The 17,013-nt window shown below is 46.0% G+C and overlaps 1 protein-coding gene across 4 annotated transcripts in view; it reads left to right on the top strand.

The window, feature by feature from the left end:
- Positions 1–17,013, top strand: part of NSD1 (nuclear receptor binding SET domain protein 1) — a 1,891,114-nt gene that overhangs the window by 352,782 nt on the left and 1,521,319 nt on the right. For all 4 annotated transcript variants that reach the window (XM_069651497.1, XM_069651498.1, XM_069651496.1 and 1 more), the window contains exon 3: positions 14,678–14,813. In XM_069651497.1, the coding sequence (XP_069507598.1) occupies positions 14,678–14,813 (136 nt within the window). The remainder of the gene's footprint in view (positions 1–14,677; positions 14,814–17,013) is intronic.

Genomic DNA, 17,013 nt, shown 5'->3' on the forward strand with positions numbered 1-17,013 from the left:
CCCATCCTCTCTGGTTATCGTCCTAATCGAGGGCCTAGGGGTTTCGCTCTTATATAACCACGTCAAAAGGCGGCCGGTTTTATCCCCACCTGCATGTTGTCACTCAACATACTTCTTATAGTTAAGGTTGCAGAGCCTTTCCCAAAGCTCTGCACACCGCTGCTGCAGTTTGAGTACTAGTTCCGCATCCCCTCCTGCCCTATTGATTTCCCGTCCCAGTTCACCTTCGGCTTCCCCTAACTCCATTAGGACCCCACCCTGTAGGCCCTTTGATTTAGCAATAGCAGCACCCCGCAATACCACCTTAAAGGCTTCCCAGAGCGTGCCCGCTGAATCCACACTGCCAGTGTTTTCCTCGAAATAATGTGTGATCTCATCCCTGATATCCTCTCTAAAGACCTGGTCCCTGAGCGCCTAAGCCCGGAGGTGCCACATCGGTATCCGCGCTCTAGGGCGGCAGTACTGCCAGCCCAGAACCAGAGGCGAGTGGTCCGACAGGACCCTCGCTTTGTAGTCTATTTGGGTGGACTCTATCACCACATCTGGTGTGGCAAAAAAATAATAATCGTCTCGTATGCAGTTGTTGCGGGGCTGAGTAGTGCGAGTACTGTTTCATTAGGATGTTTCAGCCTCCAAACATCTGCCAGCCCGAAGTCGTCGAGCAGTGTCTGCAATGCCCTGGCCGCTGGGGTGGGCCTATCAATCTTATCATCGGATCTGTCTACCTTGGGGTTGAGCACGCAGTTAAAATCCCCTCCCCAAATAACCGCTCCCCCCATACACGCACCCAGGTTGGTACACAGGGTCCTAAAATATGCCGCTGTATTTTGATTGGGGGCATACATATTTATAATGCACACCTCCCTATTCTCCACCAGTACCTTCAATATGACTACCCTCCCTTCCGTATCCACCATTTCTTGTGTAAGTTGGAGCGGAACGTGCAGTGCCACCCAGACCAACACTCCCCTAGCGTAGGCCGAATACGGAGAGCCTACTACAGTACCTCTCCACTTCTTCCCCACCAGTTCCAACTTTTGCGTCTCTTGCAACAGTGCAATATCAATCTTCTGTCTTTTCAAATACATCATGATTTTGTTCCTCTTTAAGTAACTATTGAGTCCCCTGACATTCCATGTTACGATCTTAAGGTCCCCCATAGCTCATAAGTGTCCTCCCCCCTTCCGTGTAGCGAATCTCACTTGCCCACGCGATACAGATACAGCCCTCTGACTTTGACTTGTAGCTTCTTGTACGAACTCAAACTCCCCATAACTATATACACCACAAATTCCCCACTTCCCTCCCCACCCTCTACCCCAACATCACACACCCCAACTGCTGCCCAGCTCCATCCTCGGAACTCAGGCACCCCCACATCTAGCCCTGCAAGCACCAACCAATGCCCAGAGCTCAGTAGGGTGAAGTCGCCCTAATGGCCACTTAACTAAAGTTACTAAGTGGGGTAAAGAGATCCGCTCTGCAAGGCTCCCCTAAATACAGTAAAAGTAACAGTGCTCATAATATCTTGTGCAACAGTCTGACCTTCTCTCCCGAAGGCAGCGCAAATAACTATAATCAAGTCCCATGGATCTATACCGTGCCATCTTGTGGCACCCTCCTCGTGCACTACTTATCTCCTCCGTCTCCTCTTCCCGTCCGAACGTCAGGCTCCTGGGGTCATCCCTGCGCGTCGAGCCATCCCATGGCGTCCTCCGGAGTCTCAAAAAACAAAGTTTTGTGTTTATGAAAAACTTTCAATTTTGCCAGATGCAGCAACATGTATTTATGGCCCGCCTCTCTCAATCTCTGCTTTACCGTCCCAAAGTTCATGCGGCTACGCTGGACAGTCAGGGTATAGTCCGGGTAGGCCGTGATGTTCGCCGCTCCTCGTGTAATCGTTCCTCCCTTGCGGAAGTGTTCCAATATCCTCTCCCGGTCCCGGTAATTAAGGATTTTGGCTATTACTGGCCTACGCGGGTTTCCTGGCGGCGGCCTCCTTGTTAGAGCTCTATGCACACGTTCCACCGCAAATCCTTGAGATAAGGCTCCTCCGGGTATCTCCTGCAGCAACATAGACTCCATGAACTCCGTAGGATCGTGGCCCTCTGATCCCTCCGGCAGGCCCACAATGCGAATGTTGTTTCGCCGGGCGCGTCCTTCCGCCTCCTCCGCTCTGCTCTCCAAGTTGCCCAGTCTCTGTACCAGGGCATGCAATTCGGCCTTATGGGAGGCACAATCCGTGGTATTCGGGCTCACCTCTTTCTCGAGGGTCTCCGTGCGCTCCGCCAAGGCCCTGACGTCCTGCCGGAGTAGATTCACTTCCTCCTGCACCTCACCGACCTTCAGGTCCAATGCCGTTTTCAGTTCAGTTACGGCCAGTTCAAGTTTAGCTTCCCAAGCCGCCTTTAAGTCCGCAATCGCAGCTAGGACCTCTTGGTTGGTACCCGTCGCCATCATGCCGCCTATAGGCGACTTGTCCTTACTCTTGGAATTTTCCGGACCGGGGGACGTCTTGGCGAAGTCGTCTAAGGTGGGCTGCTTCGCCTTTGGCCTCACCTTCTACTAGACACGACCCAGAGGACCTGTGTTCTGCACAAGTTGCAAATGCGCACACAGTACGCCTCTATTGCTCGATCATCGTGCGGCCTGCTGCTTCCTTTGTTCCGGTCGTTGGTCGGCCATTTTGTGTCGTCTTTTGTCTCCGGCGCTCCTTATCTTTTTCGCACAAAACTCCACCGCCGTTCCACCCACGCCTTCCAAAAGTTCACCAAGCGCAGTCAGACCATTCACACACCGACGTGTATTTTCAGCAGTCGTAGGCACGTCGTTATGCACTATTCCGCCAGGATCATTTCAGGATCTCGGGAGCTCCTCCAGATCACGTCCTCCCACATGGCCCTTGTAGCAACGCCCCCGCCCCCCTGCACCTCACTATTTTCCCTTATCCACCCGCCAAATGGCTCCATCACTAGCGAAAAGAGCAGGGGAGAGAGTGAACATGCCTGCTTTGTTCCCCGCCCAATTGGAAACTGCCTTGTCTACCCCCCATCCACTTTTCCCTAGCTAGGGGAGTCTGGTAGTTTGCCTGGACCATCCTCAAGAAGTTTGGCCTCACCCCCACCTTGCTCAGCGTTTGGTTCATAAAGCTCCAATTAACGCAATCAAATGCCTTTTCTGCATCAAGCATTAACAAGCATGCAGGTGTAGCTCCTCCCCTCCTCATGGCCTTGTCAATTATGTGCAGGACCCTTCTTATGTCATGAAACGTATTCCGCCCCTGAATGACCCAAATTGATCCTGTGCTGTTAAGGATGGTAGAACTTCCTCAAGTCTCGCTGCTAGCACCCTTGTATACAATTTAACGTCTATGTTGAGCACTATCTGCCTATACGAGGAGCTCAACTGCAGGTTTTCCCCCGGCTTCGTGATGAGTAATATGCGCATTCTCCATTGACCATATTTTGCCCCGCTCTTGGAAATCATGAATCCCATCCTTTGTATGGCAGCCGGCTGAAAGTTGTATAAAATGCTGCTGTTAATCCATCTTCACCCGGACTCTTGTGCGGTTTCAACTGTGCTATTCCCCTGCTGCACCTCCTCCCAAACTATTGGTTCCTCAAATCGCTCCATTTGCTCGGCTGTCAATCGCGGTCCAGACCACCCCGCTAGGTACGCTTGCTGCCCCTCTGTCACATGGTACCCGCCTATAGAGGTCGGCGAAGATTCATGGATAAACTTTCATTTGCCTCCCACCATCCCCACCACCTTCCCCTTTTATCTTCCAAATTTTCTATAAACCCTTTGTTCTCTCGCCCTCAACTGCCTTGCTATTGTTGAGGATGTGTCTTCTCAACATAACTCAATGAAAGCCCTTTCAGAGACCGAATTGTGCAGACAGCAAAAGTTTTATTTTTCTTCAGCCGGCTGGGATCAGTTACCCATGCAAGCACACAGAGTTTGTGCAGTTTGAATGCACTTTTATAGAAAATAAGCCTTGCACAGTAGTTCAATGACATCATATAATAATCGGAACACATGTTTTCGCAATTTTAAATCTAGTAAATAGCTGTTCTATTTGCTTCATATTTCTTAGCACACTGTGTCCAAGACATAGATTATCTGCAGTATTTTTCAGTCATCTCGCCTGGCTTATTCTTTCTCTTATTTTATGCCAAGTTAATTTGTAAGCAACACTGTTGAAAAATAATATAGTCTGCTATCTAAACTGCCGAATCGCTGCATATTGGCTTCTGCCCAAGCACTCCCTTTCTGAGCTACACACGGCACTATATTTCTGTGCTCCCAGCACTTTTGATTGTCCATGAGAGTTGAGCCCTATAGCCATCTGTAATGCATGATGTGACCTACATTTTTGAAAAGAATGAATCCTTTTGCCATTGCTATAGGCCTTACTCTGACATGTTGTGTGGGTGAAATTTCTTATGTCAGGGAGCTGTGTTCGATGTTTTGTATGGTGTGTGCAATGTAAGCGTTCCTTTGTTTTTATGTTGTCCTAAATAAAAATATGTAGCGTCCCTTATTTTCGAATGTACCTACCTATAATAAGGCAAAACAGTGGATGGGTTTCCGCTACTTCGCTGGCTGAAGGGAAGCAACAAACAATAATATACAAAAGTCAATGTGTTCACTCAAAAACCATTGTTCCACCGAATAGAGGAGGGAAAGTACCCTTGTGCACGAAACAGGCCGCCACACATAATACAAGAAATTATATAAAAAACTATAATTTTTTCAATTTCATATCTTTTAAAAAGAATATTAAATCATCTAAAACTTTTGTCCAATGTACGACAATGACATACAACTATATAATAAAGTGCATACTGTGATAGTGAGAAAGTGCTAGTTTCAAGTGTTGACTGCTACAACAGTTTACAAAGGAATAAATCACACTAGACCTGAATATTAATTTGAGCGTCCTGAGTAGGGTACCTCAGACGAGTGAAGGGAATCACTTGAATGGGGAACCCACAATCACTCTAACGAATCTAGAAAAAATATATGCCAATAAAACAAACTAGACCATGTAAAAAGAAAGACACATTTATGGTAACAGTCAAATTAACAAACATGAAACTTGAAAAAACTCAATTCAAAAAGAACAAAAAAAAAGAGACAATGAAACACACACACTAAAATCTAACCGTGGGCTGCTGTGCATCAACTACTAAAGTGTCATGGGGCAATTAACAGACAATATAATAAACATGGCATCGTAAGAAAATAGTAGTTTCGATGGAAAATAAACCATCTAACATGAAATGCAGATGGAATCCATCTTCATCAGGACAAGCATTCCCGTAGACTTCATTGGTTCTTGATAATTCATCTGTGTCTTTCTGGTCAAACTCAGATTTAGTTTAAAAACTTTTACATATACATATTTCAACATGAAAAATGAACATGTTACTCCTAAAATCAATTGTCGAAAACAAAGGGGAAAAAAGAAAAACACATGATAAATAACAAGTTAAAATACTGGCAATCTGTGCGTGTAACAAGTGGCACTTATCCCATATCAAGACGGTTGAAACATATCATGTGACACAATACATAAGAGGTAATTACCATAATCTCTACCCCATAAGGGCTGGTCCTGGAAGCCTGTCTGTAAATCCAGGAATTGGCAATCCGGCCACGCCAAATAGAGATCTCAAATGAATTAGGGTATAAAGAATGGATTAATGTGCATTTTAAAGGCAAGTGCTGTAACAACGCCTCTGATAGAGCCCCATGTTAGGTGACTAAAAGATGCGAGTAAAAAATAAAATTTGGAATCGAACATCTAGATCCAAACGTACCACTCACCTATAAACAAATTATGCCATCTAATGGTTGACAGACAAAGCATAGAAGCCTGGAAAACGCCTCTGACTTGGATGTCATCACGACCAAAGCAGTAATTAAATGTGTTGTTTCTTTCCTCAGTCGTTGGACCGCTAAAACTCCAATGCGATCGAAAAGAGACCTAGGGAACACTGGTATGTATGTTAATATAGCCCGTGAACACAACTGTGTGCAGTTCCACACAGAAAACAATGAAAAAACCACCAAAGAAAAACAGAAAATCAATCAAATTATGGACCCCTGAACAGTACATGCAGGAGGGGTTCTAACCCATACAGCGGCCGACTAACTGGCCGACTACTGACAGGAAGTTGGGGCGGCAGAAGAGTGCTACCCGCAATTAATGCGGTAGCTAAATTCACAAAACGGCAGTGAACAGTGTCTATAGCTCCTCAAAATCCCAATTTAGTGTCGTCGTTTAGGGGGCAGATGGTAGCTCCCTCCCCCCGCACGAAAGAGAGATAAAGGCGAGGAGAAACAGCATAATAATAATATGGCATTTATATAGCGCTACGAACCCTCAGGTATCTGAGCGCTGCTTATTATTACCCACGGTGTGTGGTGCTCATTTATCGACCTCGGAAGGATGAAAGGCTGAGTTTGGCCCTGCCGGGATTCGAACCTGCGTTAGCAGGATCTGCACGAATGTCAAAGCGAGTGCTCTACTCGCTGTGCCACTTGACCGGCATCTACCTAAAGAGGCCCTCTAGCTTACCTATTCCTTCCAAAACGGACATGGAAACGGGACGCGCTCGAACCAGACCGGCCGGAAGTGCTGGGCTGCCGTCTGTGCGACGCGTCCTTACTTAAATACACGTATACCGTGTCTCATTACAAGTGAGTCGAGGGAAAAAGAAAAAAGGGCTAGACTGATCCTAAAACTTGAAAGTACGCGAGTCTGTTTATTGCCTACCTCATGCGTGCGCGACGTAGCAAAGAGAAGGCGTACCTCCTATGTCTTCCAACATGTCCGCACGCTCGCTCAATAGGGAGTGGGCGTTCCAAGCGCAGCCGCAGAAGCAAAAGGCCACTGAATGCCTAATGCAAAAAGTGTAAAATCAAAGAACAATATGCCAAAATACCAACATAGCCAAAGATAGATATATCACCCGCTCAGCTAGAATCCCAGGCAATCTATTTGTTGAACACTGATTGCCATTCTTCCTGGGCATTCAAGCCCAACATATGGCTTTGGGTGTTATATATCCACCAGTGTTCACGTGAGGCGTGTCTATTGGCTGTGGCATATTGGTCAGGCCCTAATATACGTTCCAAGCACTACCATCGTAAATCCTCGTAATTATGTAGCTGCTCTATAAAGTGAGCAACTAATGGTGAAGAACAGTTGTGAGTCCTGATTCTGGACTTGTTCTCGGTAATCCTGAGTTTAATAGGTCTAGATGTTTTCCCTATATATATGTTTTTTCACATGAGCATGTGACAGCGTAAACTACGTTCTTTTTTAGTTACACGTCATATGGTCCCTAAGCTTTTCACGACTTGTGATTAATGGTCACAATTTTGGTCGCAGTAGTAGAACAACACTGACAACATTGGCACATGGATAATGACCAGTAACTTTTTCCATTCCCCACATCTCAGTTATGGTTTTAGCTGTCTGAGGAGCCTGAAGACTATCTGCCTCAGATAACAAACTCTTCAAATTCCGACCCTTTTTAAAGGCGTAAATAAGATGCTCTAGGTCTGGTATATTAATTTGCAACAGGTGCCAATGCTTCCCAATCCCTTTCTTAATTTTGGCATGATGCGTGTTGTAGGTCATAGCACACACAGACCATGCATGATTGGTTCAAATTATCGCAGGGTTTTTTTGGCCAATAATATTTCACAATGTTGGTATTGTGCCCTTTTACGTGATTGTCGCAATATGTAAGGAGGATAGCCCCTCTGGGATAGTCTATCCTCTCTATGGTATTGGCTTGAGACACGAAATCTTTATCTGTACAGTTTCGTCTGGCCCTTAAAAATTGTCCACAGGGATACTTTCTCTCAAAGATTGTGGATGGAAGCTATCAAAATGTAAGATTGTGTTACGATCAGTGGCTTTACGATAAAGGTCGACAGCGATGGCTCCATCCTTAGTTTTTAACTGGAGATCCAAAAAAGGTATAGATGTATTGCTAGAGGACATGGTAAACCTAAGGTGTTCATTCTGGGAGTTGATCCATGCCAAAAATTGTTCAGTTTCCCTTGGTTTTGTCCCGGATGATGATAATGTCATCTATATATTTCTTGTAGAAAATGATTGATTGCAAAAAGGGATTAGAGTGATCAAAAATGGAGACCTTTTCGAAGAATCACATGAAGAATGTTGCGTTATTAGGGGCAAATGCAGCGCCCATCGCAGTTCCTTTGACTTGTAAATAAAAAACCTTCCTTGAACCTAAAGTAATTTTTCGTGAGAGCGATTTCTAGTAGGTCAACAATGAATTCACTGGGGACCAACTGTGGATCGCTTCTAAGGTCCAGAAAGAATTTAATAATAGGCAAAGACTCAGACTGAGGGATGTTGAGTATAGCCATGCTGGCAGCCTCAATGAACAATGCTTCTGACTTTTATAATGTTAGACATGAAGGTGGGGCACATGCCCAGAATCACGTTTTCACCTATCACCAAAAAGGGGCAGGATCTATCCTCTTTATTAGCACCTTTTCAAACTTGTTCCCATACTCAAAAAATATTTGCCTACTTTGCAATAGAGTGCTCTCCACCGCTCTGCCAACAAGTTACTTAAGTTGTCCCCTCGCATGGGCCAACTCCTTAGCAACCTTTTTTGATCCTTTCAACTTGTGGGCTGTTTCCAGCCTCTGTATTTCCTTTTCTAGGTCCAGTTGGTTCTTTTTTTTTTTATAACTCTGTTTATTGAGTTTAAACAACACAACTTAAAGGAACAAACATGGATGAGACATGAATCATCGGTATGCATAGGATGAAGACAGCATGGCAATAATAACAACTATCATGAGCCCCCCGGGTCATGGGCCGCGGGACGTCAATAGGTCGAGGCCGGCAAACAGTGTCAACAGTACTACCAGTGTACCCCCACCCGCTGGTCTCAGTGGAGATCTAGCCATTTTCCCCATATTTTTTCAAATTTACGGGGGCAGCCCCGTGCGTTATAAATCCGGCGCTCTGTGGCTGCGCACCTGTCCAGTTCGTTACTCCAGCGGTTTAGACTCAGTGGGTCGGCGGATCCCCAATTGGCTGCGATAAGTCTTTTGCTTGTCCCCAACGCAATTGCCAGAAACAGTTTCTCATATTTAGATAGATCTACTTCCCCCCCAATGCCCAAGAGTATCATCTTGGGATCTCTAGGGATTGGTGTCGCCAGAGCGGCTGAGATTGTGTTAATACAGTCCACCCAGAAGACCTGTATCACCCGGCAGTCCCATATCATATGGTAGAAGGTGGCGAGTTTGTTTTTGCATCGAATGCAAGTCCCGTCTTCTATTCCACCCCATCTGGCCATTACGGCGCGTGAGTGGTATGAGCGATGGAGGATCCTCAACTGTATTAGTCTGAGCTTGGATTCTATGCCAATTTCCCTGGGGAACATTAGTGCTTCCACCCAATCTTCAGGTTCCAGGGGTCCTACGTCCCTTTCCCACTTTGCTTTGAGCCCGTCAAGCTGTGCCGCCCCGAATGAGTTAAGGGCCTGATAGAGGGTGGAGATGACCTTAGAGGAGATGCGCTGCGGGAGAACATTGGTCTCAATGGGAGAGCAGGGGGGTATGATCGTCATGTTAGGGAATTCGGTGCGGATGGCGTGGGTCAGTTGCGCATGCCGAAACCGGTCCATGGGTGCAAGGTCGAATTGTTCTCGCATAGTTTCAAAGCCCAGGATGTGCCCCCCTTGTATCACATGTGCTAGTGTGTGTATTCCCTTCGCTTGCCAGTGATCAAAGGAGCCCATTTTCACTATTTCCGGGAGGAGCGCGTTGTGCCATATGGGTTGTGTCAATGTTGGCTGTCCTTTCCAGCCGATTAGCTTGTGCGCGTCCCGCCAGGCGCGCCGGATGTGGTGGGTCATTTTGGGCAGCGCTGGGAGTTGATCGTGGGTGGCATAGAGGATTTGCAGCGGTGTTAATGGGGCCATGGTCTCCAGTTCAATGCGGGTGTGCGGTAGTGTGTGGTCTGCATGCATCCAATCATTCACCACCCCTATCTGTGTGGTCAGGTAATAAGTGCGTATGCAGGGTAACCCGATGCCTCCCTCCCATACTGATCTCTGGAGCGTATCAAGGGCGATCCTGGATTGTTTCCCACCCCATAGCAGTGTGCGCAGGTTCTTGTCAATGAGTGCGAAGGTTTCTCAAGGGATGGGGAATGGGGCATTCTGGAGGACATATAACAGTCTGGGGAGGGTCATCATTTTGAATAGTGTGGCGCGGCCCATTAGCGACAGAGGGAGTGATAGCCAGTGGGGGGGTGTCTCTATTAAACCGCTCAATTACTGGTTGAAGGTTAAGTTGGAGGTACCTTTCGAGTGTCGGATCAAGCCGTATACCGAGGTATTTAAGTTCCCTAATAGAGACGTGGTATGGACAGGTCCCCGGGATCGCTGGCTCGCCACCCTGAATCGGGAAGAAGATGGTTTTGGCATCATTGACCTTTAGGCCCGCAAAGCACTGATATTCTCTGAGGATAAGGGAGACAGCCAGGCACGAGATGCTCGGGTTGCTGAGGTATATGAGCAGGTCATCCGCATAGAGCGAGAGGCGATCTTCTCCCCCTCCTGGCCAAGCAAAACCGGTCCAGTTGGTGCTAGCTCTAAGTTCAATTGCTAGCGGTTCGATGGCCAGGAGGAAGAGGAGTCTATTAGTTGGTTCTTGACCCTGATCTTAAAAGCATCCCACTGATCACTTATAGCTTCTTTATTCCTCCTACCCCCCCTACAAATCTCTTAATTTCGCCTTCCACCTGCTTGAGTATCCCCTTATCTCTAAGGAAGTATTCCTCATCGTGCTCCCCATGTGCACTCGTGGCAGCCTGCGCAACCCTCTCTTTTGCCAGAAAATAATGGATCCCGGAATAGGTTTTGTGGATGTGCGAATAAAATTAATAATCCCTATACCGTGGGTGGTGTATTCGCCACGCATCCTTGATGCCCACGTCTTCAATCCTCTTTCTAAGTTGTTTGGACACTGTTCCCATTGCGTTCCCCCCGATCTCGCCTGATTGGTCCATGTCCGGATCCATAGCTAGATTGTAATTCCCTTCCAGTATCAGTTCTCCCTCCCCAAACCATTACAATTCCGCTAGACATCTCTCCAAGAACCTTTTCTGGCACTGATCAGGCGCATAAACCGATGCCAATGTGTACATTTGACTCCCCAGCTTCCCCTTCGTCACACACCGCCCCTACGGGTCACGCTCCACAGAGAAGAATGGCCACCCCCCCACTCTCTTGCACCCCGCCACCGCATGGTACTAAAATGAGTATTCCCTTTTGTGTAGACCCCCACATTCCCTTGCATTCCATGATTCTAGACTATATATCGCTTATTAATTGCATCTGCTCCCACTCTTCCCGTCCCCAAACTAAGCCCCTTCTCCTGCACAGCTCTTGTCTCCCCCCACCACCTATACTAGCATCAAATACCCCACCCACGACAATGCCTGGTACCACCGTCCAGTGCAGCGTGACATCCATGCTCGAACACTGTTGTGTTCACCACTCCCTACTCCCCCTTGTTCTCCCCCCCATCCCCTGCACCAACCTCCTCCGTCCCCAGTAATGAGGCTCACATTCATACCTGATGCGGATCCTGCCCGGGTCTGTTACCTACTTCACGACATCTTCCCTTTTTTTCGAGCCCCACCATTGGAGGTTCAAGTTCCCTCGTGCTGCCTAGGCACCCACCCCCCACTCTCCGAACTCTTGGGAATCCCAGGGCTAATGCTCAGAACTCTCAGCCCGTCCTCAAACTGAAATACAATTTTTCCTCATTCCGTATGTGGAACTGAGGCCTCGTTGGAAAGGGCCACTTGTATCTCATCCTCCTGTTGAGCTTCTCCGTGAGTGGCTTGAATAACAGTCCATTTTTCTGTTTCCCTCTGGCCGCACTCGTCAACCTCGATTTGTCCTTAAAGCTGTGGCTCCCTCTCATATGGACAGAGCTCACGCAGCCCGCGTCCGCTTAGCCCACCATCTTGGCCACACCCCCCTAACCTCCCTTTTTAAGCACATTACTCCACACACAGCGCTCACCAACTAGCTGATACAAAATTACTGCTAGGACCAATACTTTGGGTACAAAGAGTGGGGGTGTCCTGACTGGAAAAGTCTAAGCCGACTGCCGCTTATTGATTGCAGCCTAGGTTTAACGACAATGTGTTATCCTTGGATATCACCATTTGTGTATTTACCAAGGATAGCAGTACATAAGAGAACCATAATAATCCACTTGTGCTAGACCATTAGTCTGTAAAAGAACAGCTTTTATTAAGTGACTGTCCTTGTTCTTTTACATATTTTTTGTAAAGAAATTATAAGTACAAAATATACAGGTGTACATTTATTCACCAAAGTCACATATACAAAATGTAAACAAATATAAAACTAAATAGAGAAAAATGTAGAAAAAAGAAGATAGGACAAAGTCATACATGTGCATGTTAACAGAAGTATAACGACATTCTGTTGCTGCTACTACATTTCATTTTTCTAATTGTAGACAGTTATCCTCGAAGGTAAAAGTCCTTGGATAGGTCTAACTAAGCCAGGCTAAAGGGTGACCAAAAAATATATAGTTGATCGACGTCCCTGAAATGAATCTCTACTTGGATCTGGGGGGGACCCCGCCACACCACAAGGGTAAGGGAGTCCCAGGACGTTTCGGCCTTAGTGGGTCACAGCCTTCTTCATGGAACCAAGGAGTGGAGTACCTGGTGGTGTAACGTCCCTATGCAGAACTGGCCGTGCCAAACCAACTCCTGTGCCGAAATGTCAGCGCCGAACTGGCCGCCCCAATACATCCTGCTCTGCGGCCTGCAGCCTAGGAGAAGAGTTGCTTGGTTGACCAATACTTTGGCCTATTACAACTTTAGTCACAGCTATACACCTCTCCAACCAACTGCTAAAACCCAACCACAACACGCAGATCTCCCTGTCCCTCAAAGGTCTCACATCTGGAAATTTAGACTTCCGGGGGAACGCCACAAAGCACCTCGATAACTCGCCCGCACTGACAACAGTTGCTCCTGTCTCTACTAGCAGTGGAGCACAACACTGTCTTTTTCCGCTAAACCCCTAACCACTCCCCACCACCTTCTCTTTCAGATTCACGATAGTGCCTCGAGACTTTGAGAGTAATGGAGACCATGGTAATGTTGCGTGGCTGAAATTCCAGTAACTTAACATAACCAAAATGTGGGATCCTAGGTAACTCAAAAATGCCAGGCGCTAAATATTTCAAAATTATAAGCATCTGTGATTTACGTTTTAGTGTACTCTTCGGAAAAATTGTATTCATGGTTTAACGGGCATAGTGTTGCTTCATATTTATAAAACAATAGTGACGATTGATATATATGACATCACAAAGTCACTTGTTTCTTTGCCCCCTAACAACAATAACACTGGCAAAACCATGGATTACTTCTTATTTTATGTTATGTTGATTTATTCTGCCCTCCGCTACCACCCAGACGTAGTCTCCAGACGCTCCTAGTCTGTATGGGTATATGTCCCTTCCTGCTAGCTTCTAATCTGTATCCACATTCTATTCTTTGGTATGTCTATCTTTTTTCGTTGTTTGCAGCCTGTCTCTTGTGTCAATGCTTGTGCACTTTCCATTCTGTGAGATTGCTGATCTCAATTCTATTTTTATTCTGGGGCATGTGTTCCTTTTTCATACAACTAAACTGATGTGTGTCCTGCATCTGTGCTACAGCCGTATACTTTCCTTGGGGGGTTCTATTGTTATATTGTTGAAGTGCTTGTTCCTATGGTATAACCGTAGTATTCAGATTGTGAACTGCTGATGTTGCCCTCGCAATGCCTCTTGTTTGTTCTGATTTCATTAACGATGAAGAGGTGAAGGGCACTTAAAGGGAGTATCCATGTTTATTGCCTTATCAGAGGTTCTTACTCGCTTACATTCTTTGGTTCACGGGGGGAGGTATTTGCACCTCAGGCTTAATTATTCCAGAGTTTTGCCCGTTTATTGTGCCTGAAAGCAGCAATAACAAGAGTTTGGTGCCTGAGGATCGCAAGTGTCTTGTACGAAAGTATTGTTTTACTTTTCGCTTTGGATAAAACAGCCCAATATTCCAAAGGCCTCTGTGGGTAAGGCAACAGATTTTGAAGTCGATGTGTGCTTTGACAAGGGAACCAATGAAGGGTTAGCAGTTCCAGTTTCATGTAATCCCTAGGTTTGAGGCCCAACATGAGGCTTGTTGCTTTATTCTTTATTTGTAGTTAATGGATAGGATTTTGTAGACCGACATATAAGAAACCATTGTAATAGTTAAGGTGTAAGAGTGGCTCGTTACACTAGTTTCTGTTTGTGGTAATATTCTGTGTTGGGGCAGGCTGAGGCATTTGGAATGTCAATCTAATTTTGATGTGGTTAAATTAGAAATGCATTTTAACGAAAGGCGCATAACATCTTCTTTTGGTGGACCTCTCTGTGATAGTGGCAGGGTAATGGCCAATTTTTATGCAAAAAGAACAGTGATTGAATGAAATGATCTGCAAGCCCTAATTTCTGTGCCATATTTGTTTAGAACTAAAATGGTGCGCAAATTGAGTCTCTCTCTCTCTTTGTTGTGTTTTTCTAGCACGAAGCTAATAAGAAACTTATCCCAGTTAAACATCAAGTTGGAGATGTAGTTTGGGCAAAAGTCCTTCGACGACCATGGTGGGGCTGCAGAGTTTGCTTTAATCCGCAGATGAACAGTCACTCAACAATGAAAGGTGAGCTTGATTTGCTGCGTGATGCGAACTGTTCATGCAGTACTGCAATATGTGGTGATTGTTTTCTTTGCTATTGCATTTCAATTCAACTTTACCACACTCAGTAGATGTGTGTTTAATATTTTTTTAAGGGCTTTTTATCGCATTCATCATTCAGTTTGCCGTATGCCTGCTAATAGCAGAAGTCTTCAATTGTTTAATTTAAAGAAGGTTCACAATCTTGTGATCATAATGAACTTTTATAAACATCTACAGTGATATACAGCACTCCAAAATACTTCTTAAGAGTAGAAAGCGAACTATATTTCCCTTATGGAGATACAAAGGAATTGCGCAAGATAACCTACCGGTACTACAAATACCCTGGGAGACTAGTACATTAAGATACTTAGGGATTGATATTTACCATGTAGTAGAAGATGAACACAAACACAACACAGAGAAAGCAGTAGCTAACATTGAAAACAACATGAAGTTCTGGGCTAAACGCCCCCTGGCTATGATGGGAAGGGTGGCATTGTTGAAAATGGTTGTATTGCCTAGGCTGTTGCACTTTTTTGTGAATATCCCATATATGGTGCCAAAATGCTTTTTTTTGGTAAACTATAGACCGTATGTAGAGGTTTCAACTGGCACAACACGAGAAATAGGATTGCCTTATGGAAGTTACATAATGCGTATGAGAGAGGGGTCATAAAACTGCCTAACTTCGAGATGTACCATCTGGCTGGGCAACTACAGTATGTGGCCAAGTGGCTATGACTAGAGTCCAGACTGCTGAGGTCTGAATACGCACCCTTCTTCCTGAAATAACTGATATGGCTGCCCAAATCAGAGCTAAAGGGGCGATTGAAGCTGTTAGAATTGGGATGGAAGATATGGCGCAAGGCATGCCAGGTCATGGAGAACCCAACTCTGTGCTCCCCCCAAGTGCTGATAGTGGTGCTGAGGGGAGTGGACAAACTACTAAGAAAGACGATACGTAGACACTGGGAACCGGTGGGTTCACTGGGAGATGTGTGGCGGGAAGGGAGGGCACTGGAATTCATAAAACTAATGGAAGAAACTGGAGTACACACTGGGCAATATATTACCCACACTAGACTGGTAAGGCAGATAAGAGCTTCATGGTCTGAAATAGTACTAGAAAACCAACCCGATTCGGCCATAGACAATATATGATATCTCGGAAGGAGGGCATGAGGTATCCCGGATTTATGAACTGGTAATGTCCAGGGTGGGGAAGGAGGTGACCCAGTTGAGACGGGAGTGGGAGGACGACGCGGGGGATCCCATGCAGGATGGGCAATGGGAAAGAGCACAGAGGTACCAGAAGGTGTCCAGGAACGCTAGATTGCAACAGATTCAGCTATATGTAATCCATAGGGCATACATGACCCCTCAAAAGATGCCCCGATTTAAGAGCACATAAACACAAACGTGCCTCAAATGTGGGGAAGCGAATGCAGAGATGATGCACATGTTTTGGACATGTCCAGACATTCGGAACTTCTGGAGACAGGTCACCCACCTCTTCTCTGAGAAAGGTATTAACTTAGATGTAGAATCAGTGTGGGCATGCATGGTGGGAGGGTTTACTAGACTACGTAAAATGAAGCTTGTGTGCAAACTTAAGCACTTGGCTTACATTCTGGCCAAATGCAGAATAGCTAAGGGGTGGAAAGCGTGCCAGAGACCCAGGATATAGGTGTGGTGGCATGACCTTATGAAATGGGCTGAAGCGGAAACAGCAGCATGTTATGAGGTGGCCTACAGGGGGGAGGATGATAAGTGGGAACGCTGATGGCCTGGAGACAGCTAGTGGCCACATTAACCGAGCCCACCCGGGCCAGTCCAAGCCAAAATGATACCTCTGGGAGCACGGAAGGAGGGGTGCCCCTGGAGGAATATAATTAAAGGTGCAACAGAGTAAGTTCGAGTTAAGGGGGAAGGGGATGGCAGTGGTAAATACATGTTAATGCATATGATGTTTGGACATTTATAACCGGGTGTGATGTTTGCAAACTGAAAAAATAATAAAAATTGGTTCTAAAAAAAGTGTAGAAAGCGATCTCTAAAAATGATCCCATCTCACTTTTCCTTATTGTGAAATTTTGTTTCCAAAGGACAGCACAAATGTATTGTGTTTTTGCAGAAACAAATAAAATGGAGAAAAAGACAAAGGGCAACGCAGCATCGT

This window comes from Ambystoma mexicanum, chromosome 3p (assembly GCF_040938575.1).
Source record: "Ambystoma mexicanum isolate Mex_15411 chromosome 3p, UKY_AmexF1_1, whole genome shotgun sequence".
Taxonomy (NCBI): domain Eukaryota; kingdom Metazoa; phylum Chordata; class Amphibia; order Caudata; family Ambystomatidae; genus Ambystoma; species Ambystoma mexicanum.